Below are 21,273 nucleotides of genomic sequence, written 5' to 3'. Positions count from 1 at the left end.
TGAAACAAATCTTATAGTGACCCAAAAAAAAATTCATGATCCAAAAAAGAAAAAAATTGGCTAAATGGGAATCAAACCTTGGCATAATGAATCATTATGTCGGATGTTTCCACTACACCGGCAGTTCGAAAAATACCCTTGGTGGTTCTATTTAATAGCTACTCCCAACGATAGGCGGTGTCCCCAGCTTTAGAGAGGTGGTAAAAGTAAGGAAAATCTGGGTATATATGATATATACGCCGAAAACATTTGCGATATCTCTTATATTCCTAAAATTCTATTTTCTAATTTCAGACAGTAGTGATTCTGTTCAATATAATACTTCAAATCACTTAATCCATCCTGAACGGGTTAATGTCTGCTTGTTTAAAATCAGTTCGATGCATAACTTACGTAGCGTTCAATACGATAATACCAAAATATCATATATCATGTCATTATTTTCACAAATATACATCCATTCCAGTTTCCATATCACAATTTATTTTCATAAAAAGCTCAACAGTCAATATTTAATTTTAAGAGCGAAATTTGCAACTCTCTGAAATAAAGTTCTTTATAAATAATCAAATTATTTGTGGAATCTGATTTCAGCTAGTAATATCATTAAGATGGTTGTTACTCGGTTGATGATCTTAGTAGTATATATTGCGGGTTTTGTGACTTTTTTTGTAAACGTAAGAATTCATACAATATCGCTCGATTTTGTATCATTTTTTTTAACATATGAAGTAAAAAATGTATGATTCTTACGGTTTTTATTCTTACGTTTTTGAATAAATCAAGATTTAAAAAATTTTCAAAATTGTAAGACATTTACACTAAACCCATACATAATGAAATAAAAAAAATAAAAAAAATAAAAAAATAAACTTTAAAAATTCATGTCTTACATTTTTGAATAATTTATTTTTTAATTTGTATGAAAATGAGTGTCAAAACTAACAACGTTAAAAAATTGGGATTCACAAATGAGGAAATAAAGGATATATTAGAGGAAGCGGGTTATGAGGTTAGTAAATATTATTTAAGAAATTGTCAAAAATTCGCGGAGTTTTTAAATGAGTTTGATTATGATAGAAAAATGAATAAAGATGATGTTATAAATTTCTTATATCCCACATCTGAAGAAGAAAAACCTAAAGAACCTGATGTTTTCCCTGAATATTATGAAGAACGGATTAAAGATGATGAATATGATGAAATTGAAAGACTGGAAAAAATAAGAGATGAAATAGATGAAAAAATTAAGGAATTAAGAGAAGTTGAAAAATATAATGAAAATGAAGTAGAGGGTTTAATGAATATCCCAGCTTCAGAATCAGCAGTTCAAAAATCTCATGAAGAAAGATATAAAAATTATGTCTCAGAATCAACACAAAATTTATTAGATGGTGAAATAGACGAAACACTTTCAGAAGAAGGTACTAAATTTATTCATAAACATAAGTTACAATTTATTGACGATGGAGATTATCCATGTATATTACTTTCACCTCCTCTTGATTCTGAAAAATTCAAAAAAGCACTGAAAAATGTAACATATGCAACAAATACGATTAAGAAAGAAGACCATGATATTTACACAAATTATTATTTAAATAAATGCACAGGTGTTGATAAAGTTTTTGATTTATTAGATAAAATATCAAAAGAAACCATTGGTACATATAAAATTTTGTGTGATTGTGGTTTCATTATTGAAGATACCAATAATGTTTCATATGAAAGAACAGCACCGAAGGAAGACGAAGTGGAAAGGTCTATACCATTCGTTATTAAGAACATAAAAGATATGAAAACTTATAAACATTATATTTATTCATTTATTTCAGAAAAAATGGAAGCAACCCATAAAACATCATCTCATCATTTTATAGCTATTCATACATTCCTTTTCAAAGTTGTGAAATTAAATAAGACAGGAATTAGATTTAATGTATCAGGGTACGCATTCTTGAGTAAATTAAAATGTATTCGTCACGTCGCGGATGATAAAAATTTATGTGTTCTTAATTCATTTTATGGACTTTAGCCCTGGACTTTAAAAAATAAACTTTATTTTTATTTATTTTTTTAATTTTTATTCTTACATAAATGAACAAAAACGGAACAGCTAAAATGAATGATAATCAAATTAGAGCAGAAGGTAGAAGGTTATTTAAACGCTTCTATAACATTCCTGATGGTGTTAATCCTAAAACTCGTAGAAGTTATTTAAACGAAGCAATAGATGCATATGAAGGGTTTGACATTTCATCAGAAAGTGAGAGGTTAGCAAGAATGTTAAACGTTAATATTGATTTTTATTATTGTGACCCTCAACCAGAAGACGTAGACATTAACAAGGTAGACTTTCATTAGTGGAATCAATAATGATAGATCCAGAATTTGAAACAGTAAATATTTTATTAACACAGAGTCCATGTGGAAAACTTCACGCTGACAGAATTACAGACGTTGAAGCACTCACTGGCTATAAAGTTTGCCCCTTTTGCAAAGAAGAAGTATATTCTATCCGTGATGATCCAGAAAGGAAAAACCAAAGAAGATTTTTAAAACATTGTGAGAAATGTAAAGAAAATAATGGAAGATTAATTCAAGACGTTCAATTGCAAAACACACAACAACCATATGCACCACATATCACGAAACAGAAGATATATCAATGGCTATTAGCACATAATTTGCAGGAATATTATAAACCAACAAGATATTATATTACTTTTGACTTCGAAACATTAGAGACTAAAGAAGAACTTCAACTTTCTGAATGTGCAACTTTGAACGCTTACTTAAAACCATTTATGGTATCATCAACTGTCAAAATAAAGCCGCAAAGCGGCGAGGTCGTAGACCGTGATAAAACATTTACGAGGAATTTTTGCTTAACATCAAGTGATTCTTTTATTTCTGATTGGATTGAGTTTTTATTTTCAACCTGTTCATTAGTTGCTAAATCAAATATTGAACAATATGAAGAATTAATGAAGCCAAACATTAACATAAAAAACAGAAGGAAGCATTTAAAGAACTTCTAGATGAGGAATTTCAATAAAGTGAATATCATAGGTTTTAATTCGGGAAAGTTTGATTTAAATTTAATTCTTCGTGATTTAAACACTGCAAAATGGAAAATAAAATCAATGCTGGGTTCATCTTCTCAATTTAAGCAAATCATAGTAAAGAAAACAAACTGTCCATATGAATTAAGATTTATTGACATCAGAAATTATATAGCGGGTGGGACATTAGACCAATTCACTCAAGATTTCGGAAACAATAAATCACGTGTTAAATCCTTTTTCCCTTATCAATTCATCACGTGGGAAAATTACGAAGATGAATTATATAAAAAGGAACCATTCACGAAAGATTCATTTTATTCAGCATTAACTCAAGAAACTATATCCGATTCAGATTATCAAATATATCTCAATGATGCTAAAAATTTTGAGAATAGATTAGAATATTTTATTCATTATTGCAATAAAGACGTTGAAATTATGATTGACCCAATTGATAAAATTATTGAAGAAACATTTGTTTATAAAATTGACATGCTTCATAATCTTTCTTTATCATCGAATGCATCAATGATTCGTTACGCGTTAGCATATAAGAACTTCAATCCTAACGAAACATATCCAGAAGAAGAAAATGTGGAATCAAGTTTTGAATTAACGAAAAAGTATTGGAAATATAAAATTGAATCATATAAGAAACAAGATGAAAAAGCAGAAAGGGATACTAAAAACAATGTTTCAATGGATGACTTCAATACTATCACGATTTAATCCTTTCATCTAAATGCAAAATGTGTGGTAAAGCGTTTACATATGCTAATAAACCAACATTAGATAGAATCGATAATGAAAAACCACATACCAAAGAAAATTGTCAGTTAATGTGTTGTTATTGCAATGTCGTAAAATCAAATAAAGATGAAGATGTTCAACGTTTAAGAATCAATTTAAGAAATTATACATTAAAAAATAATTTACCAATGACTTTAGATTCAGTTGAAGCTTATCACATTCTCCGTAATGGAATTACTGGTGGTCTATCAAATGTTCAACATCGTGTTAATCTTAAAGGAATCACGCACATTAATAAACTTTCATATAATCCAGAAACTAAAACTGTATCAAATGAGGACACCACCAACATTATGACTCATTTCGTTGGAGTTGACTTTAATTCATTATATCCTTCATCATTTTCATCTAATCCTCATGATTTCATTCAATATACTGACCATAAAATGTATATGCCGGGAAGATTGAATGGTGTTATCATTTGTGATACAGCAACAAAGAAAGCAAAAGCACTGGGAATAATTAGAAAGAAAAATACTTTATTCGTGGCTGAAGTAAAGGGTCACATTGATGAAAAATACATTAATGATTACATAAACTTTTTACCAATAATAAGAAACTTAGATATTATCACAGATGAAAAAACAATTGGCAGTTTTATGTATAATTACATGAAATCAAACAATCTACCAGTTGACCAGAAACAGAGAAAATTAACTCAGTTAGCATCAACACACAACCAATATCAACCATTTTCTTCTTATTATCTTTGGTATCTAATAGACAGATTTCATTTTATCATTGATGATATTCAATCAATTTTAACATTTACGAAAAACACTTGCTTTAATGAATTTGCGAACGAATTTATGAACGAAAGACAAAAGGCTGAATTAGAAGGAAATAAAGGAAAAAGTTTATTTTGCAAGATTTCACTTAATGGATCATATGGTTACGATGCAATGAATACACAAAATTACGCAAAGACTAAAATAATGAATGCACAGAAGGCACGCGTTGCATGTATGTCAAATAAGTTTAAAAACATAAGAGAAATAGGTGAAGATACGTATCAAGTGATGCTTAAAGATAGATTTTATAGATGTGATACATGTTTACAAGAGGCATTCTTCACTTTAGATAACGCAAAATACTGGTATTTGGTTTTCATTTATGATTTTATGTATAAATGCATGAATGTTAATCGTTTTCATTTCATTGAAGGTGATACTGATTCATCTTATTGGGCAATCGCTGGCGACCCAAATCTTCCTAACACTCAAGCATTTCAAGCAATTGTTACTGATAAACAATTTTATGATAAAAACATTTACAAATTCGCACCTTTTGATTTCTTTTGTTTTAATGAGAAATTTAAACCTAAATTAAAGAATAAAGCTGAAGAAAAAGCACATGAGAAGAAGTTATTGGGTTTAGCAATTGAGAAACAAGGTGATAACATGGTTGCTTTATGCCCTAAGTGTTATACATCATTCAACGGTTCAATTGATGGAAGTGATTTTAAAAAGATTGCACAAAAAATGAAAGGAGTTAGTTTACGACAAAATAAACAATTAACACCTAAAAATTATTTGGATATAATAAATGATAAAGTGATATTTGATGGTCAGAATATTAATTTACAACTTAAAAATGGGTCAATGACTCGCTTAACAATTGGTAAGACTGCATTAACAGGAGCACACACTAAGGCTGTGTGTTGTGAAAATGGATGTTGTATGCCATTTATTTAATAAAATGCCACAGAAGAGACAAAAGGAACCGTTAATGATGTTTTTGATACTATGATTCAAAGAGGTGGGCACCCTTAAAACATTTATTTTATTTTTATATAAATGGATAACTCAGATTTAGAAAATTTAATTGATGATTTAGTACTTAATCAAAAATTTCTTAGTTATTATGATTTAAAAGCATATCTCCAAAAATATAATAAAATATAACGGGTGATGATATGGATATTATTATTCCATATTATAAAAATGAAATTTTGAAATATCATGATAGAATAATTTCTAAAATTAAAGACAAAATTAAAAATAATGAATATACAAAGGGAAAAACTAAATCACAGCTTAAACAATTGAAAGATTTCAAAAATAAAGTATTAACAGAAGAAGATATTGATGAATTATATAAATTATATAATCCTGAGCCGCAAAAACCAAAGCAAAAGGAGCAAAAACAAAAGGTGCAAAACACCCAGGTCCTTCAGACCATAAATGAAGCACAAGCTTTAATTTATGATTCATTAGTTAAACCATATTCAGCCCGACTTTTAAATGAAGATCAACTTTTGGAATTCATCCTTCAACATAAACTCGAAGCGGGAAAGTATATTAAACCTTTATATACAGCATATTTAAAACAAATGAATAGAATACATCCAGAATTAATGAAGGAAGGAAGGAATTCCAAAACTTCATCATCCAAAATCAAAGCAGATAAAATTAAACCACTTGCAACACTAAAACCACCTCCTCCTTCAGTTAATCCTTCATCATTCACTTTATTATATCCATTTCAAACATTTAAGAAGCAAAAAGATTTTAAAAAGGATTTCAAGATATTAAATAAACCAATTGACCCAAAAATTCAACCATTAAAGGAAAAATTTAGTCGCCCTTCATTTGCTCCATATCCATATTCATACGAAATCGATCATCTGGAATATTCAAAAGGAAAAGTTACTTATTTATTTGCCATTAACATTAACACCAGATATTTATATTGCATTCCGGTGAAAGGGAAAACAGAACAGGAAACAAGAAGAGCTATTCAATACTTACTTGATCATGAAAGAGTAGATAATATAAGGGGTGATGGTGATAAAGGATTTCAGGCAGCTATGGCTCATTATTTCCCACAAATTAATTTTTACTTTTCATCCTCTCCATATACGTTTCATAATAAAATAGTTGATGCAGTAATGAGAACTCTTAGAGATGCGTTAGGGGTTAACGGTCAGATATACTGGGATGGAAATCATGACTCCATCATACAGCAGTTAGTATATTATTACAATAATACATGGCATAGAACTATAAACATGAAACCAGTGGAAATGAAAAATGATATTTCAAAAGAATGGGAATATATTAGAAAGCAAATGGAAAGGTTAAATGATGTTAAACGTGAACAAATTAATTCGGGGCTCATGAATTTTAAACAAGGGAATAAAGTTTTAATTCATCTCGATTATGGAAAAACTGATAAATCAATGACAAAAAGAAGACGAAGATTTGACACAATAGCTGAATTTGTTAGATATATTAACGGCAATGCATTAGTTGAAGTTGACAATAAATTAATAGAAATTCCGATTTATTTTATTACTCCATTATATTTAAATAATATTTAATTTTTTTTATTTCGTAAGAAAATGAGTGACAACAAAGCAGTCAAGAGTCCAGACAATGAATATAAAAAGAAACTAAACAGAATTAAATCAAAAATATGCTATTACAAAAAGAAGTCGCAATGTGGTGGGGTTGAAAACGATAAAGAGAGGAAAGAAATAATCGAAAAATTAGAAACTTACCGTTCAATCCTTAAACTGAGTGAAGCAAAAATAAAAGAATTTAATAGAATAAATAAATTGATTGGAAGAGATGAATTTAATAAAGATGAATTTTTAAACTCAATCCAAATTTAATTTTTATTCCTCTTCGACAACATCTCTCTTTCCATCATTACTGCATAACCACATTTTCTCAATTTTAGTGGTTTGTTATTTTTAACATGTTCTTGCATCATTTTTATCATTTCCTCCCTTGTTATGATTCGTGGTAAATTTTGAGCTTGTGGGGTATTCATTTATGATAAAAATAAAAATTTAAATTATGCCGTTTGCTCTTTTGGAGCTCAGGACTTTCAGTCTGTTCTAAAGTTTGAGACAACATGACATTTTGACAACAACACAGGAAATAAATGTTATCGTTTATGTTTTCATTAATGATTTTAGGTTATTCAATAATTAATTATTTTTGAATAACTGGGAAATAAATTTACGTCAAATATGCAATTTATAAAATCTTATGTCGACAGGCTACGTAGCACAGTGGTCAAAGGTGGTGTTATGGAGGGGTCAGGGTCTGTGGTTCGAACCGCGACGGCGCCGTATTTTCTTATTTTCTTTGTTTGTCTTGTTTGTCGTGAATAAAAAGTGTCATAAAAGTGCTCTATCTTCCACGGGAATAAATAAAAAATTTACTTTATTTCTTCTTTATTTCTTCTTTATTTCTTTGTTCCCGTGGAAGAAGGGTTTTGCTATTTTTTCTCAGCCGAAATCAATGATTTTTTCATTTTTGGAATCCTTAGCGAATGAGGAATCTTTTCTCTCGTGGAAGCTTTGACCTAAAATATATTTTAGGTGAAGAGGTGAGATCTCACCTGTTTTTTTCACCTGTTTTTATGGTAGTAGTGAAATAAAATTTTGTTATCAGTTATTTTATCATCATTTTATTAAGTTCATCTTTAGTTAATAATTTGAATGGATTCGCTAATGTTCCACCTTGAGTCACAACACTTGCCCCGGCTAATTGTGAAGAACCTGGGATAAGTACTCCATGAAATGATTTCATTGGTATCATTAATTTAGAAATAGTTGGCTTAATTAATTTGGTCATTTATGATAAAAATAAAATTGCATAATTTAAATTTTTTTCTTTCTCATTTTCTCATTTTCTCATTTTTCATTCTGTTTTAGTTTCAGCAACTTTTCAAGTTGTTGTCTTGTCAGTAACTTTAATTTTAACTTTGGATCAAATATTGGGTTTCCATCTTTATCTCTTCCAATAACACCATATGGTAGAATCTTCATTTATACTAAAATAAAAATTTAAATTATGCCGTTTGCTCTTTTGGAGCTCCTAAAGTTTGTTTCACAAACATTGAGCGTTCATTGAACTCTATACCATGCGAATACAGTCATAAATGGTGGCATGTAATCTTTACTTTGTCCCGTTGTTTGTGTATATCCTGAAACGCGATGTGTATGGTTTCCTTCTCCCTGAGTGTCGCTCCAGTAACAATTTATGGCAAACTTAACGTCATCTTTAACATCATATCCTTTACCTTTTGTCATTCCTGACCAATCCCAATATCTATGCTTATGCCAACCCGCTTGAGATGTGCTTAAATCTATGTAGTGACTGTGTGCAGGTAAATTTTCACCTGTAATCGTTTTACTTCCCCCTGTTTCCTTTGAAGAGTTTGCACAATACAAAAACCTGTCGACTATTTGTTCCCATGCACCAACACCAAACATTGCTTGAGGACCTCTCACATCCATAGATGTATAAATAGAACCTACTGGGTTCATTAAATCAAACATATGAGATAATATAGGATTGTCTCTTTTGAACTTAAAATATAGTGTAACTATTTCAGGTTTCTTCTGGTTTGTGTCAGAATCTTAATTGTGCTAATATCCTTTATAGGATTTATTTTTGCAACTGTTCCGCAGCATGAAACCTCATCATCTATGAAAAATTGAATCTTAACGTCTGAATCTTGAACATCACAAAGAATGGCGATAATGTGAATTAATGATTCATAAGGTAAAATAATTAAACCGGATTGATCAATTAAATTTATTATTGAATCATAATTATCAGTTATTATATCACGGTAAATTTTCATTAATTCAGAATTAATGTCTATTTTATATGGCGCATTGCGACTGGAATCGTATATTCCTGGGTTCTCGATGTTTGATGAAAGAGGTGGGGGTATGTTGGATATGTGGGGATTTCAACAGGTTCTTTACCGGGTTCAGATAAAATGATTGGGTCTCCATTCTCATGGTTTTCTTCATTCTCCTCATTCTTCGGTAAGTCACGAGTTAATAAATTTGGTTGAGTTGCTGACCTTGTTAATTCAGGGCTAACATTAACTTTAACATTTTGAATAATTCGTGATTTATCATCATTTACGTTATAACCAACCGTAATCTCTGCTTTTGCGTTAGTGTTCTTTTGACTTGTGAAACGTCTTCTCATTTATAATTGAATAAAAAAAGAAAAATATATATTTAAAGTTTTATTTAGTTGTTACGGTAATATCCCAAGGTTCATCATTGTTTGCTTATACTTTCTTTGTAACTGCACCAATAATGTTATTGATATTGCTTTGAGTTTCTTCCAGTCTTATTTCATCATTTACAATATCTTTAATCATTTCATTACATGCATTCTTAAAACCATCTGATTTTTCTAATTTACGTCTATCACTTTCTTTAATTAAATCAAAGTTATAACCTTGTTGAGAATAAAGTGGTTTCTTTATCAATTCCTTGAACGCTTCTGCAAGTGAAGATGAAGAAATTCTTGCCACTTGAATTGGTTTAAATTCTGCTTTCATTGCTTCTTTCTGTTCATTGAACACTGGATCGAATAAAGCAACTTTAAAGAATTTCTTAGCTGGAATTTCAGGTCTCAAATTTGCATATTGACCATCAAACTGATTAACATATTGTGGTAATCCATCCGGTCCTTCTTCAATAGCGTTTAATTCTTCATTGAAATATGAATATGGATTATGACGGTATGAATTAATTGGGCCATGTTCACCTTCTCCAATGTATTGTTTAACAGCTTTTCCATTTTCATCAAATTGCATAGGATAACATTCATTATATGCTTTACGTTTAGGATAATCAGATACAGTTAATTTGTAACCATTTATGACTTTAATATTACCTCGACCATCAGTAACGAAAACTTCATTTATACCATCAGGTTTTCCATTTGGACCTGTAATGTCTGCTTCATGTGCTTCCCAATTTGGACCTTGACGTTTGGCATATGCTTGAGCTTCTGGTAATGTTAAAACGTTTCTCATTTGTTTTACATCTTTTTGAAGACCAGCAACAATATGAACTAATTCTTTCATTCCGTCTGGAACTTTCATAGTTCTATTATACACACCCCCCTTTTTGTTTGTCCCTGTTTTAATGGAACCTGTAAAAGATTTGCTATTTCTGTCATGTTTAATTATAAATAAAAAATAAAAATTAATTATAAAAAGTTAATCAAATTTAACACATCCTTTATTTAAATCAACTATTATTTTTCCATGTTCACCTAATTGTTGATATTGTGTGTAAAGTTCATTAATGCTCATTGGTAAATTCACTTGATAAAGCATAACGTTCAACTGTTGACGACTAAAACCACTGAAAATGAAAAGTGTTGATAGATTTGATTTAATGTTTGTGCTTAATGCTTTGAAGTATTGAACAGCCATGAAGAATGAACACTGAATGTGTCGACATTGAGTTAATAACTGATTAAAATATGATTTCTCATTTGTTATTAGTTTTGATTTCACCGCATCATCTAGAAAAATGAGTGAATGCAAAAATTCTCTATCAAAATTTGAAATAGAAAGTGTTTCAAATAATTCATCCCGTTGTTTATCAATAATTTTATCCTCTAATCCTTGCTTCTTGATTGTATTATATAATTCTTTATACATTAAAAAGTTTTTTAAATAATCTTCTGCTTCTTCTTGTGATAAATAAATAATTGGAATTTTGATTAAATGCTTTAAAGATTCAAATGTATCATCTGAAGGTGAACCTGAACGGTTGATATAAATTAACACATGTGAATGGGGGGAAGTGTTAGCAATAATGATAATTTGTTTTAATATCGTTAATGTTTTACCTTTATTTTGTTTACCAATTGCTGCAGTGATTGAATTTAAGTAACATTCAGAATATGGAATTTTCATTAATTTTTCCTTAGATAGAGCATTTCTATTATCACTCAATGCTTCATTAATCATATCATCTACGTATGTATTATATACTCCCGCTAATTCTTCAGAATTTAAATCCATTTAATCAAAAATAAATTTATAATTTTATACATTTCTATTCATCAATATTTCATCATATGAACTTCTATACTGTGGTGGTGTACCTGTTGGATGATATTTCAAACCTTCATCCGGTGTCCATGTCCAATACGTAGTCCTAGTAAACCAAACCTGAGGAGGATTTGTCACCTTTGAACAGTAAGTGTCATTTACACCCTGAATGATTGGATAAGCTTTCACTTGTACTGTAACTTGTGAGTTGAAAGTTTCTAATCCATCAAAGAATATACCCGCTCCATCACGTTGAACTGGAATAGTGCATAAGAATGAAGTTTGGTCTTTCCATGTTCTAGCTAATGGCGTGCCATTATCATCATTCAGTGGTCTAGTTAATGAGTCCTCGTATTCTTCCGTGCATTCATTCACTCCATCTAAATCAGAAGCTTGAAGCATACGTGTAAAGAATATGTCGCCCACTGTGGTCATCGCTTGATCGGGAAGTTTCTGGAATCTATAGTGACCTGAAGACCTCGAAGCATTGGATTTTCTAAAACCGTTCTTTGCATTGCATTCTTCGGAAATGCTAACACAACATCTGTAACATTATGAAGAGCGTATGAGAAATCTGAACTGATACCTTCAGGAGTGATGCAACCTCCATTTAGTGAACGAACGTCAATATGTTGAGCTGGAATCATGAATGGATCTTCCTTACTGAATAAACGTGGTATTGCTTTAACTGATTCTTCAATTAAACCGTATCCTGGTGTAATGCATTTATCCTCTAAAACTTCCATCTTTGTGCATGAAATAATAACGTCATCAACTGTTGCGTCAGCAGATGTAGCGGCTAAGCTTGTAATTAATTTGGCAGGAAGTCCGATTTGTTGGAATTTGCGATCATATTTATAAACATGATTCATAATCTTTTCATAATTTTCATCAGTTATCTTTTCATAAACGTAATTTTGTAAATCAGCAACTCTTAACGGGTCAACCTGACAAAATACTAAAGTATCCCTGAAAACATAATATTTAAGAATGATTTCACCAAATGATTTAGGATAATCATCGAACGCCTGAAATGCTAACAAATCATTTACTGGAATAATCATATCAAAAGTGATATCAACTTCTTCATTTGCTTTCTTGAAAACTTCTGAAGGGTCAATATATTTACCACATACTGAGTTATCATATTTTTGAACATTATTATATAACGAATGAACAAACTTTTTAACTTTCCTTTCTGATTTTGGTTTATATGTTGCAAATGCGAAAGATTCACGGGCGCAATCCATCTGAAGATAACCGGCATCACCTCTTTCGGTTTCTACTTCTAATTGTTTAAAGCTTTGATTTGATGATTTGTAACCAACGAATAAACGCATACATTTAAAAGCGGCATCACATGTGAAAGCTTTATTTGAAACTAGAGTTGCTTTAACTTTGCGTTTAATATATGTGTCACCTAATTGGTTCACATCATGAGCCGGATTTGTAATTCTTAAATGAGTTTGTTTATCATCAAAATATGGAGCATCAGAGTCATAGCATGAACTTTCAAGTTCTCTATAATATCTTCTTCCGTCATTCTTTGCGAATATTTCATTTATCTTTTCGAATGAATGAAACACATTTCCATTAATTGGTTTAGTGTTTGGCACCAAATAGTTAGTCGTCATTTATTATTAAATAAAAAATCAAAATTAAAATATGAAAATGAATTTTTAATTTTAATGAAATAATCAACTATGGCTGCAGGATTCTTTAAGAAACTGTGGGATAAAGTAAAAAGAGGAGCGCATAAAGTTTGGGAAACAATGAAGAAAGGAGCGAATTGGATATTTAAGAATAAAGAAGCAATTAGTGACGTTGCTGAATCAATAACACCAAAAGCTGCCCCAATAAGAGAAATTTTAAATAAAGGAGAAAAAGTTTATCAAAGACTACAACCAATACTAAGATAAAAATAATATTTATTTATTTTTCCACTATTTACCCCCTATTTTATTAAGTATTCCTTCAGCAATTCCACCAATTGCGTTACCTGCTTGTGCTCCCATCGCCGGATTACCTGCTTTAGTACCTAATACTCCACCTATGATAGTTCCTGCCGTTTTCGCATACTGGTGCCAAAAAGTTTCAACAGGTTTAATAACCTTTTTATAAACCCAACCTGCAGCTTTCTTAATTCCATCCCATAATTTTTTAAAGAATCCTGCCGCCATTTCTGATTTAATATTAATTAAAAAATATATTTCATCACTTATATTCTAATTTTTATTTAATGATAAATGAAACCAATTTTAAAAATAAATGAAACAGAGGAGGAAGAAATAAATGAAAGTGAAAATGTTCAACAAAAAAAAAACGTTGTTAACCAATTACTGAAATAAAATTTTTTTCATCTGTTGATGAATTTAATGACTATTATGCTAATAATAAAAAATTATTTGAATTGACAACATGTAAATTGAATAAAATGTTTAAAGTTGATGGATTCAAAATTTCAAAAATAAAAGGAGTGGTAGTTTGAAATCTATTCCTCAATCAAGAATCACCTCATTAATGAAAATTGATGATTTAACAAAAAGAATAGAAATTATTGAAGAGCGAATAAATCAAATTATTGATTTCATAAATCATGACTCGTTTGAGCCCGGGTCCTTAAAGCTCAAGGCACAAAGTGCCCAGGACTTAAAGTCCATCACTGAGTTCAAGGTTATATTCATCAAATATTTCATTATTAAATGCAACTTCTGCTAGTTTATTTATTTTTTCAATACAATCATTTGAAAGTCTATCGTTTAATTTTTTCTGAAGTTTTTCATTTTCTAGTTCTGAAACTTTATTTGGATGATATTTAAACCCGTTAAATTCTTTTTCCTCAGTTTTGATCATTAATTTACAAAGAACTTTTGTGGTTGGAATTCGTTTAAACCATTTATCATTAATATTTGTTATATATTCAATATCTGGAATTAATTCCCAAATTTTTGCATTTTCAATTAATTTATTATCAAATGCAAAAGCAATAAGTTTAATATTAAACTTACCTTTATAATATAAACTTTCTACATAATCATCGAAATAAACATCTACTTGTTTAACATTTTCAAGAATTGGTGAAAGAGCATCCATTAATTGATTGACGGTTACGAATCTTGATCCACTCATTTTCATACAAATTAAAAAATAAATTATTCAAAAATGTAAGACATGAATTTTTAAAGTTTATTTTTTATTTTTTTTATTTTTTTATTTCATTATGTATGGGTTTAGTGTAAATGTCTTACAATTTTGAAAATTTTTTAAATCTTGATTTATTCAAAAACGTAAGAATAAAAACCGTAAGAATCATACATTTTTTACTTCATATGTTAAAAAAAATGATACAAAATCGAGCGATATTGTATGAATTCTTACGTTTACAAAAAAAGTCACAAAACCCGCAATATATACTACTGATCTTCATTCGAATTTCGAATAATGACACTTCGCAGACTTCTGATAACAAATAAATTAAACTATCAAACTCACATTTTCATTAAATATATTATTAAAATTTCTGATTTTGATTGAAATAACATTAAATGAGTGACTCTCTATTAAATTTAGTTTAGTAGTAAATTACAGGATAAATTAAAACTCTTCTTCGTTTATTGTTTTACTTTTATTTCTATTGAATTTTTATTATCTTTGTAATTCTGAAAGTTGATTAATAGAAAGGCTTTGTTAAAGATAATTTAAAGAATTTCATTCTAATTTATCATATTTATAAACTAATAATAAAATTCTAAAAATACGTCTTTTATATGTCATGCTATTTAGGCAAAGAGTTTAAATCACATGTATTTATTCATATAACTTTTAGTCGAATGATACAACCTCGAATTAAAAAAAAATAAAAAAGCAGCTTCGGGGGGACTTGAACCCCCAATCTTCTCCTTAGAAGGGAGACGCATTATCCGTTCTGCTACGAAGCTTCTTCGAAAAATTGAAATTATATGATTTGCTGATAATATTTATATACTTTTCTTCTAGAATCTTTTGAAAAAAATATTTCAATCATAAAAAATTTTGAAAATATAGAAATAAAGAGATTTCTTATATTTCTATATTTTCAAAATTTTCAATCTTTATCAAAACTCCAAAATAAACTGAACATCAAATAAAGGACATAAAATAACTTATATTTAAGGCTCCGGTCCCACCCTCTCAATTTTAAAAGTTTTAATATCTCCACCAATATGAGTTTTTGATACTTTTATTTTAGTATATAATATCATTATGTAATACACTATAGTATTGTATATTTAAACTGAGTATTACTATTATAGTTCATCTTATCTGAGAATTCGGTATTTTGACAAATTTCAACTTTGACGGTAAAACTATTTATAATCAAAAAAGCCCACGACATTTTATAGCATATTAGTGATACATTATATTGTTATTAGTAAACTTGATTTTCAATCTCTTCTAGATGAGTTATTTGTTTTTTTGAAAAAATCTGACAAATCACTTTTTGACAGAATCTAAAGATTTTTGATTTGTGAAAGTTTTAATAATATGATAAGGTTTATATATGCTATCATAATATAATAAAATCATATAATATTACATTATCGCTATATATGTCGAATATTAAAAAATTGTATATTAACATTTTTTGTCATATCTTGATAATAAAGAAAAAACTCTCAGTTCCCCTTCGACAAATTGTTAGAATGCAACTAAAGTTTATTTTGATATAGTGAGTTTGTTTCTAAAAAAATATATGAAAGAAGAATTAGATTTGCAAGACCCCTATAAAAAACCATTTTTGCGTCGAGAATAACTTCATGCACGATTAATTGATATGATAATAAAAATCATATATGATAATTACTTAATATAGGCAACAATATTGTATTAATCACTTTTTGTCAAAACGGTTTTTCGATAATTGAGTATTCAATTTTCCAAAAATCCATTCAATAATTTGATTTATAATTCAACGTGTAAGAAAAAACTCTAAGTTCCCCTTCGACAATTTGTAAAGAAAATTATATAGTTTCTATCGACACTATTTGTATATTCTACCTTCTTCGGTATTTCGAAGAATTAGGTTTGCAAATTTGATATTTTTGATGTATTTTTCAAATTGAGAGATTTTTGACGATAGAAGTAGGTGTTTTTTGAATTACAATTTTATATTGATGTGCATGATAAAAATTTGAACTTATATTATGGTGACATAGTATAAGTCATAATGTATTAATATACAAAAGATACTATCAAAAAATTCATTTCCAATATGTATAAACAAATCGATTTTTTAAATTAAATTTAAACCTTAAACTCAATATATTAAAAAGTGACATTATTTTAATTAGAAGTACAAAAATCCATAGTCATAGAATTATCAAATGATTGAAAATTGTTATAATTGGGCGCATTATACTCATTTATGAATTTACTATACTATATACTTTGCAAATTTAAAAATCCAAATTTTCAATTTTTAAAATATCATTATTTATCATATATCAAATAGTAAAGTTAGTATATATCATGTTTAAAACGATAATATAGTCAAATTCGAAAATTTTAAAAATAGATAATATTTAATTTTTATAAAATATTGGTATATGTGCAATATATTGGTATATTTTTACTCCTTATTAGATACTCGTCCTAACTATATGCAGCAATCATGCAGGACTGGAGCCTTAACATGTTGAAATTTTCGAATATGCTTTGGAAAAGTGACGTTTTTGCCTTGACCCTCGGACAAAGCGGTTTTTAGGGTCGAAAATTTTGCGCGAACGTGGAGCTCAGACCTCTCGCTTCGCTCGAGCCTTCGCTCCACGTTCGCATGTGGAAATATAAAAATAACGCCTGATCATCAAATATGTCCTATTTTTTTCTTTTTTTTTCCCTCTCTTCTTCTTTTTCTCTTTTTTACACTACAAATAAAAACGAAGGAAGACTAAATTTACATTCCCTAGCCCATGTTTGGCCAGTGAACATATGTAGATTGCATTATAACAGAGTTCTTTCGAGACCTCTCATTCAATGAGAGATCTCGAAAGGACTCTGTTATATTTGTGTAAAAACGCAATTTGTGACCTTAAACAGGCTAGAGAGAAGTAAAATAGTGCATGTAAATTTTAAAGTAAAAATAATATCAAGAGAAGCGCAATGCTTATGCAGTCTATATGCTATGCCATAGCATATAGACTGCACAAGCCTTGCGCTTCTGATCTGCAAACCACTCATGAAAGACCAAATTGAGATTTGATGCAGAAATCATTTGCTGATAAGGATAGTGCAGCATCAAATCTTGGCAGGATCATGCTATGCACAGTATCCTTATCAGCAAAAATAATAGCTGATGATGTCATCCATGATAGAAATGCACTTTTGGACTTTGAAAAATATTTTTTATAATAATGATATTTTTTAATATTAAAATGTTGCATTTAATTTAATTCAGTTCATGTTTCAGAGTTTTATTTTTTATCCACTCAATTTTAAAATCAATTTTTTGATACCCCCTTCTCAATTCAAATTTACGTCAAAATCACAAAAAATATTATTTCATATAGAATTATATTATTTTAAACATTTTTATTCATACATCAAAATTGAAAAGATATTCAATTTTATTATTTTTTTAGATTCATTTTTTCAGCAGTTTTAAAGAGTATTTCCTCATGAAATCCTTAATATAAGTTATATATATCTTATCCATATCTATATATTATAATATAAATTTCAAATATCCTTGTTTCTACATCAAATTTTTAATGTTCGAAAGAAATTGCTTGTTATCATATCACTATCTTATCTATGCATAAAATAAAACTTTGTAAATATATAATTCATCAAATTCTTTATATTTTTCTAAAATGAGATTTCAAATTGACGTAATTCTTTTTGATTCCAAATTAGCTATATAGTTTAATATATTTACAATATGCATCTAATACCATTCAAACCTTTATATATGAACAAAACCGCATTTTTATCCTTTTTGAAATATTCAATTTTCCCTCATTATCGATAATACATATATCTACCTATCGATTCTATTTCAAATCTCTAATGAACATATAACCATCATATAAATACCCTCATAAAACTATTTTAGAAGAAATTCAATTCTCAATTTCAGTCAGAATAGAAAATATGAACATCTAAATACTTGTATAACTATTTTTTAACTATGTATGAATAGGTTTTATTACCAAAATATATCAAATGCATGTTTCACACGCTGAAATAATCGTTACCATCCCCTAAATAAGCGCGGCCCAAAAAAGGCCCAAATTCAATTCAAAATAATCTTTTTTGGGCTTTTTTTGGGCGCCAAAGATAACCCAATATTTCAACGTAAGAAAATGCAGGGGATAACATTAGTTTAATTCCCTATACAAAAGAAAATTGTTCTACTAAATTATTATATAAAACATTGAAGTATGATCACGAAAAAATCAAAAATATTGTTTACTGTGAATGGTTTAAATCTTCGTATTTTATTTATATAATAAATAAATTTTTTTATTAATTAGAAAGAGATTGATCATCATCTTCCTCTTCTTCTTCTTCGATTTCATCAGAAGAAGATTCATCATCATCTTCCTCTTCTTCTTCTTCGATTTCATCAGAAGAAGATTAATAATCACCTTTGGCACAGAGTGAAATAAGAAGTCTAGTTATTTCATAACGAGCATATTTTCCTGTTGAATAATAAAGCGGTGTATGTCCGAATTTTGATTTGGCATTTATATCGGCACCATGTGAAATAAGAAGTTTTATTATTTTTTCAACTTCATGAAATACTGCATGATGAAGAGGTGTTTCTCCGTCTTCGTCTTTGGCATTTCCATCTGCGCCATGCATAACAAGAAGTTCTGCTGTTTCTTTGTCCTTAGATATTGCTGCCCAATGAAGAGCAGTGTATCCGTCTTTGTCTTTGGCATTTATATCTGCACCATGCAAAATAAGAAGTTCTGCTGTTTCTTTGCTATTGTTTCTTGCTGCCATATGAAGAGGAGTTTTTCCATTTATATCTTCAGCATTTATATCTGCACCGTGTAAAATAAGAAGTTCTGCTACTTCTTTTGAATTACTGTGTGCTGCATCATGAAGAGCGGTAGATATATCCGCACCGTGTAAAATAAGAAATTCTGCTATTTCTTTACAATTCTGTGATGCTGCTTTCTTAAGATGGGTAGATATAATTGCACCGTGGAAAATAAGAAATTCAACCATTTCTTTACTATTATCATGAATTGCATAATAGAGAGCGTCATCTCCATCATTATCTTTTTCGTTGATATCTGCACCATGTGAAATAAGAATTTCTGCTATTTCAATGCTATTGTTGTCTGCTGCAATATGAAGAGCAGTACGTCCATAACTCATTTTAGCATTTATATTTGCACCATTTGAAATAAGAATTTCTGCAGTTTCTTTGCTATTATATTCTGCTGCAATATGAAGAGCGGTTTGTTTATCTTTATCTTTAGAATTTACATCTGCACCATGTGAAATAAGAAGTTCTGTTATTTCTTTTATATTTCTGCATGCTGCATTATGAAGAGCGTTTTTTTGATCTTTATCTTTAGAATTTACATTTGCACCATGTGAAATCAAATATTCACAAAGTTTAACATTATTAAACAATGGTGAATAAATCAAGCAGTTGTTAATATCTTTAGTTTGATCTAAATAAACTAAAAATGCAAGAGGATTATTATATTTGATACAATATTCCAAATCAATTTTAATGTTGTATTCGTTCATTAAGAATGTAACGAAATCTATATTGTGCGAGAATAAAGCATATTTCATTAAGTACTCTTTTGGTTTTTGGTATTTCAAACATTCACTCATGATCTCTGGATTTCCACTTAAAAATGAAAATTCTAGGCAAGTATCAGTAATTTTTGAATTGAATTTTGTTCTCAATAATTTGAAACAATTTACTGATCCATAATAACAGCATAGCTCAAGAAGTGATAACTCACGATTATAAAATAATTCTTAATGATTTTTTTGTTTGGGATTAAAACCTTCTCTTTCTGTGAATGATATAAGTGAATTTATATCATCATCCATAATAGCTCTGCCTATTGTGTTTTTTTCATGAACATTTGAATTTATATTGTCTTGTTCAAAAGATTTCAAACGTGCCACATGATCGCCTTCTCTTAACAATATTCCATATTCTTTGTAAAATAGATATTTAAAAGTATAATAGACTTTTGTAATTTTGGGATGATAATCATCATATATTTGTTTAACTAATTGTAAATATGACTTTATATAGCCATTATTATTAAAAATTAATGCCGATATGCTATATATTATGGTTTGTGGAGAATATTTCTTTGTTTCAAGCAATTTCGTTTTAATAACTTTGTAAATTGAACTTATCTCTTCTGCATTGTGCGTTTTTAAACGGTATAATGCATCAAATGAATCAATATCGTCCTGAAGGAGATTCTTCAATTCATCGAATTGAATTGGAAGAACACTATGGCCCGACATTAAAAAATTTAATTAAAAAAATAGTCAGAAATCCATTCAAAAAAAATAGTCAGGAATCCATTCA

The 21,273-nt window shown here is 29.0% G+C and overlaps 7 protein-coding genes, 1 non-coding gene and 4 pseudogenes across 12 annotated transcripts, besides 2 other annotated features; 4 read left to right on the top strand and 8 right to left on the bottom strand.

Moving 5' to 3' along the window:
- Positions 1-960: 960 nt before the first annotated feature.
- Positions 961-11,570: a mobile genetic element.
- TVAGG3_1017870 lies at positions 3,561-4,189 on the top strand (annotated as a pseudogene). Its single transcript has one exon. A coding segment is annotated over exon 1 (629 nt).
- TVAGG3_1017860 (DNA/RNA polymerases family) lies at positions 4,490-5,333 on the top strand (the record flags this gene model as incomplete). Its single annotated transcript, XM_051254706.1, has 1 exon — positions 4,490-5,333. A coding segment is annotated over one exon (844 nt), but the record flags the coding sequence as incomplete, so codon positions are not given.
- TVAGG3_1017850 lies at positions 5,675-6,845 on the top strand (annotated as a pseudogene). Its single transcript has one exon. A coding segment is annotated over exon 1 (1,171 nt).
- TVAGG3_1017840 (uncharacterized protein) lies at positions 7,222-7,494 on the top strand (the record flags this gene model as incomplete). The annotated part of the gene is made up of 1 exon (XM_051254705.1): positions 7,222-7,494. The coding sequence occupies one exon, from the start codon at positions 7,222-7,224 to the stop codon at positions 7,492-7,494; it is 273 nt and encodes a 90-aa protein (XP_051080279.1).
- TVAGG3_1017830 (phage tail repeat-like family) lies at positions 8,740-9,132 on the bottom strand (the record flags this gene model as incomplete). The annotated part of the gene is made up of 1 exon (XM_051254704.1): positions 8,740-9,132. One exon carries the CDS (start codon positions 9,130-9,132, stop codon positions 8,740-8,742), a length of 393 nt encoding a protein of 130 aa, XP_051080278.1.
- On the bottom strand, positions 9,222-9,841 carry TVAGG3_1017820 (annotated as a pseudogene). The gene has a single exon. A coding segment is annotated over exon 1 (620 nt).
- Positions 9,927-10,751, bottom strand: TVAGG3_1017810 (uncharacterized protein; the record flags this gene model as incomplete). Its single annotated transcript, XM_051254703.1, has 1 exon — positions 9,927-10,751. One exon carries the CDS (start codon positions 10,749-10,751, stop codon positions 9,927-9,929), a length of 825 nt encoding a protein of 274 aa, XP_051080277.1.
- A 235-nt stretch (positions 11,571-11,805) lies between the features above and the next one.
- Positions 11,806-13,348, bottom strand: TVAGG3_1017790 (annotated as a pseudogene). The gene has a single exon. A coding segment is annotated over exon 1 (1,543 nt).
- Positions 13,349-14,363: 1,015 nt separating this feature from the next.
- On the bottom strand, positions 14,364-14,807 carry TVAGG3_1017780 (protein of unknown function, DUF4108 family; the record flags this gene model as incomplete). Its single annotated transcript, XM_001325085.1, has 1 exon — positions 14,364-14,807. One exon carries the CDS (start codon positions 14,805-14,807, stop codon positions 14,364-14,366), a length of 444 nt encoding a protein of 147 aa, XP_001325120.1.
- A 772-nt stretch (positions 14,808-15,579) lies between these two features.
- On the bottom strand, positions 15,580-15,652 carry TVAGG3_1017770. The gene has a single exon. It is a non-coding gene; the product is annotated as a tRNA-Arg (tRNA).
- Positions 15,653-15,866: 214 nt separating this feature from the next.
- Positions 15,867-17,380: a mobile genetic element.
- A 1,948-nt stretch (positions 17,381-19,328) lies between these two features.
- Positions 19,329-20,552, bottom strand: TVAGG3_1017750 (myotrophin family; the record flags this gene model as incomplete). Its single annotated transcript, XM_001325086.1, has 1 exon — positions 19,329-20,552. One exon carries the CDS (start codon positions 20,550-20,552, stop codon positions 19,329-19,331), a length of 1,224 nt encoding a protein of 407 aa, XP_001325121.1.
- A 150-nt stretch (positions 20,553-20,702) lies between these two features.
- On the bottom strand, positions 20,703-21,209 carry TVAGG3_1017740 (spectrin binding; the record flags this gene model as incomplete). The annotated part of the gene is made up of 1 exon (XM_001325087.1): positions 20,703-21,209. One exon carries the CDS (start codon positions 21,207-21,209, stop codon positions 20,703-20,705), a length of 507 nt encoding a protein of 168 aa, XP_001325122.1.
- Positions 21,210-21,273: the final 64 nt, after the last annotated feature.

Source organism: Trichomonas vaginalis, chromosome I, assembly GCF_026262505.1.
Source record: "Trichomonas vaginalis G3 chromosome I, whole genome shotgun sequence".
In the NCBI taxonomy this organism is placed as follows: domain Eukaryota; phylum Parabasalia; order Trichomonadida; family Trichomonadidae; genus Trichomonas; species Trichomonas vaginalis.
The sequence above is the reverse complement of the archived record's forward strand: the minus strand, read 5'-3'. Positions and strand labels throughout refer to the sequence as shown.